Source organism: Austrofundulus limnaeus, unplaced genomic scaffold, assembly GCF_001266775.1.
Source record: "Austrofundulus limnaeus strain Quisiro unplaced genomic scaffold, Austrofundulus_limnaeus-1.0 Scaffold307, whole genome shotgun sequence".
In the NCBI taxonomy this organism is placed as follows: Eukaryota; Metazoa; Chordata; class Actinopteri; order Cyprinodontiformes; family Rivulidae; genus Austrofundulus; species Austrofundulus limnaeus.
The window spans coordinates 454019-457506 of record NW_013952709.1 but is presented as its reverse complement, the minus strand read 5'-3'; the positions used below and the strand labels follow the sequence as shown (position 1 = coordinate 457506).

General features: G+C 42.0%; 1 protein-coding gene across 1 annotated transcript in view; it reads left to right on the top strand.

The window, feature by feature from the left end:
• Nucleotides 1-3488, top strand: part of LOC106527079 (zinc finger protein RFP) — a 12747-nt gene that overhangs the window by 5309 nt on the left and 3950 nt on the right. Inside the window, exons 6-10 of the mRNA XM_014021844.1 lie at nt 1596-1829; nt 1909-2056; nt 2324-2350; nt 2426-2490; nt 2593-2715. Of these exons, the coding sequence (XP_013877298.1) occupies nt 1596-1829; nt 1909-2056; nt 2324-2350; nt 2426-2490; nt 2593-2715 (597 nt within the window). The remainder of the gene's footprint in view (nt 1-1595; nt 1830-1908; nt 2057-2323; nt 2351-2425; nt 2491-2592; nt 2716-3488) is intronic.

Sequence of the window (3488 nt, the reverse complement as noted above, 5' to 3'; positions counted from 1 at the left end):
GATGGATGGATGGATGGATGGATGGATGGATGGATGGATGGATGGATGGATGGATGGATGGATGGATGGATGGATGGATGGATGGATGGATAAAATACAACTGCAAGTCCTGTTGCTGGAGCTAAACCCAGTAAGTTTTTTTATTTATTTTTGTGTAAAGTTTTTAATTGTGAAATTATTCCTCTAGTGAAAAGACGTGTGAATACATGTCCCAATGCATTTTAAATCTGAAGGCATGTGATATAAAACATGCCATCATGATAACGGGGCAGTGTATGGTCATGTAAACATATGTCATTCGAAGACTAGACCATCTCGTTTCACAGCGGTTTTATGCAGCATACTTGGACTGCATAGGCTGTGGCCTCCGTGGACCGTGGTCTAGGTAGACCACAGCCCCTGTAGACTTAGCCATAAACCAAACTTGTAACGATTTTAAAAACAGTGCCGTCATTGCCAGACCTGGCCCATATCTGGTTAACAAACCCCTTGCCATGCTAGCAGTCAGCCAGCAGGGTCAGCTTGACATTRGATCTGGTTCACAGCTGTCTGCTAAGTGGGAAGCCTGAGAACCAAATTCTGTAGATTGTATTTATTCGAGGAGGTTGTGTCCCATGTGTGGTTGCGGTTTTCCCCTCACTTGTTTATACTGGTTTTCATTTCTTATATCCCATCCATGTCTTGGAAACCTTAGACAAGAAAAACGACAGAAAATGTTTGGTTAGACTGCACAGGCACACTTTAATCAAAAGGAGTTTGACTGGTTTCACTGACCTTATGACCACCCATAAAGCAAATTTTTTCTGGTCCAGTTCTGGCCCAAACAATACACTAACACTCGGATACAGCTAAGAATGACAGCTCTTTGGTGGCCCAGTACTTTGCCAGATGTGGTTCATGCATGGGTCAGCACCACATAAACCAAATCACAACCAGACCACTTGTGGCATAGCATCTTAAAAATGGCACCATCTTTGCCCAACCCATTCTTCCTCCCAACTCGTCACATGTTGACGTTTGGTCTAGTTTTGGATGCGTCAGGTACCCCCCTCGCATCAGTTATTAACGAGATGAGACGAAGAGGTAGGATAGCGTTGTCATATTTTTGACAAGAGCAAGAAAACATCCTATCCCTGACCTCAGTACCTGAAATTAATCATTAACCCTAATCCCTCATATTAACCATAGACCCCCAACACAAAGACCCCTATGTGGTGCAACCCTGAAAAGCCACGGACATGCATAATTGACGCGACGGGGGTACCCGACGCAGAAAAACTGGATGCAGACGGTACCWGACCAAGCGTCAATATGGTGACAAGTTGGGAGTGAGARCGTGTTGCATTGCCAGACCYGGCCCACATCATGTTGACAAACTACTTGCCATGCCAGCAGTGCCAGCTTGACACMACCACTGGCCTATTCCAGTCTGCTATGTGAGCATGTTGTGGAATCAAAGTCATAACTTGGCACAGAGAATTTATATCATTTCAAAACATTTCAAATACTTTAGAGTATCTTTTTTAAATTCATTTTGAGCTAACATCTGCTTCTTTTAAAAATGTGTAATTTTGTTCATTCTCATGTATCTGCAGATAGATAAAGAAAGAGAGATAGAATCGAGCGTGCAGCTGGCCACAGCGACAGTTAGTGCCGTTGAGAGAAACCAAGCTTTTCTCTTAGAGGAGATCGAACAGCAACACAAAGCAGCAGAAGGGCGAGCAGAGGAGCTTCTCGATGAGCTCGAAACAGAAATCTCTGAGCTGCAGAGCAGACGTGATGAACTGGAATACCTGAATGACACCAAGGACCCTCTGCACCTGCTGCAGGTCTGATGAAACAAGCYKGTTTCTGTCTGGTAAATAAGTTTCTTTTGCTCATGAATGAAGTTCCTTGGTGTTGTTTCAGAGCTTCTCATGTTTGAGCACCCCGCTGTCCTCCAAGGACTGGTCTGGGGTCAGCGTCCACCCGTACCTTCACACAAGGACTGTGAGGGAAGCTTTCTCCAACCTGGTGGCCCTCTGCCAAGAACTTGAACAGAAAGTGTGTGCAGAAGGTTAGTGAGTCCTGAATTAGGTTGACTAGGAAGCACCAGGTTTTCAGTATAAGCCCTTTAGTAACATTATCTTTATTAATATTGTGTTTGAAGCTACACAGCTGCAAAACAAGCTGTGTAATGTTAGTTCACAGAGATTAAAACTACATTGAAGTAAACAGCTAAAACTGACAGCTKTCATTAAATGGAGCACATCGTTGTTTACCAGTTCTGTGTTCTGTCTGTTTTCTTAAGTGAAATAAATGATTTATTTTTGTTTCTTTGCAGAAGTAAGCAAGCTGAGTAAATATTCAGGTATGTGTAAATATCACATTTACAAGCCAMCCTGAAGAAGCATTACAGACTTCAGTGTTTTGTTTCTGTTTCCAGTGGATGTAAGTCTGGATCCRGCAACTGCCGCAGGCTGGTTAGTGTTATCCCAAGATTGTAAAAAGGTACGGTGTACTGTGAGACTATGTTACATCTGACCGGACATTATTTAAGGTTCTGGACATCTGTTGGTTGTTTTTAATGCCTATGATGATGGTGATCCACAGGTAAGCCTGAGCCCCCAGCAAAGACGGCCGTCTCTCCCCAGTGACCCCCGCAGGTTTGACTCCTGTGTTGCCGTTTTGGGGAAACAAAGCTTTGTTTCTGGAAGACATTACTGGGTGGTGAAGGTAGGAGCTCCAAGGAGACACAAATACTGTATATGAAATTCAAGAAATGCTGATGAAAATGATAAATGGAGTGTACTTATGTGGCACCTTTCTATCCAACCAGGATGCACTAAGTGCTTCACACTAAAAATCTGTGTCCTCATTTACTCATTACCACTCACATTCCTTCAATTCATTAAATTACATTCATACACTGATGGGACACATCAGAGGTAGTGGGCAGTCAGTGTTTGCAGGGACACCTTGACATCTTTATCTTTATCTTTAGGGTCCCCATTAGTTTCTACCTCAGCAGAGACTATTCTTCCTAGGGACCCAACAACAGAAAATACAAACACATTGAAACAAAACAACACTTCAGAAAAACAACTCAATTAAAGACAAATTAAATAAATAAATAAAAATTACAAGGAAGGAAGTCAGTTCAAACCTCAATACAAAGAACATCAACAAGAAGGTCACAAAAACAAAAATTACTGTCTTAAAACTCCTTCAAAATCCTATTGAGGGCTATTGAGAAACTTTCCTTGACATGTGACTGAAAAGCAGGGGAATCGGACACCAACTCTCATACTGCTCATAAAAAGTCCTATTGACACACATTGCACCTCATCCAGTGTTTTTATCTATCAGAATTAACAAAAAACATCAGATAAATGGGAAAAACGTCAAATTTTAAAGCAATGGGGGGTTTAAAAAAACAAAAAGAAAAAAATTGTATAGGTCCTCTGGACGGGTTCTTCTCTAATGAAACGTTTCTTCTCTCTTCCAAG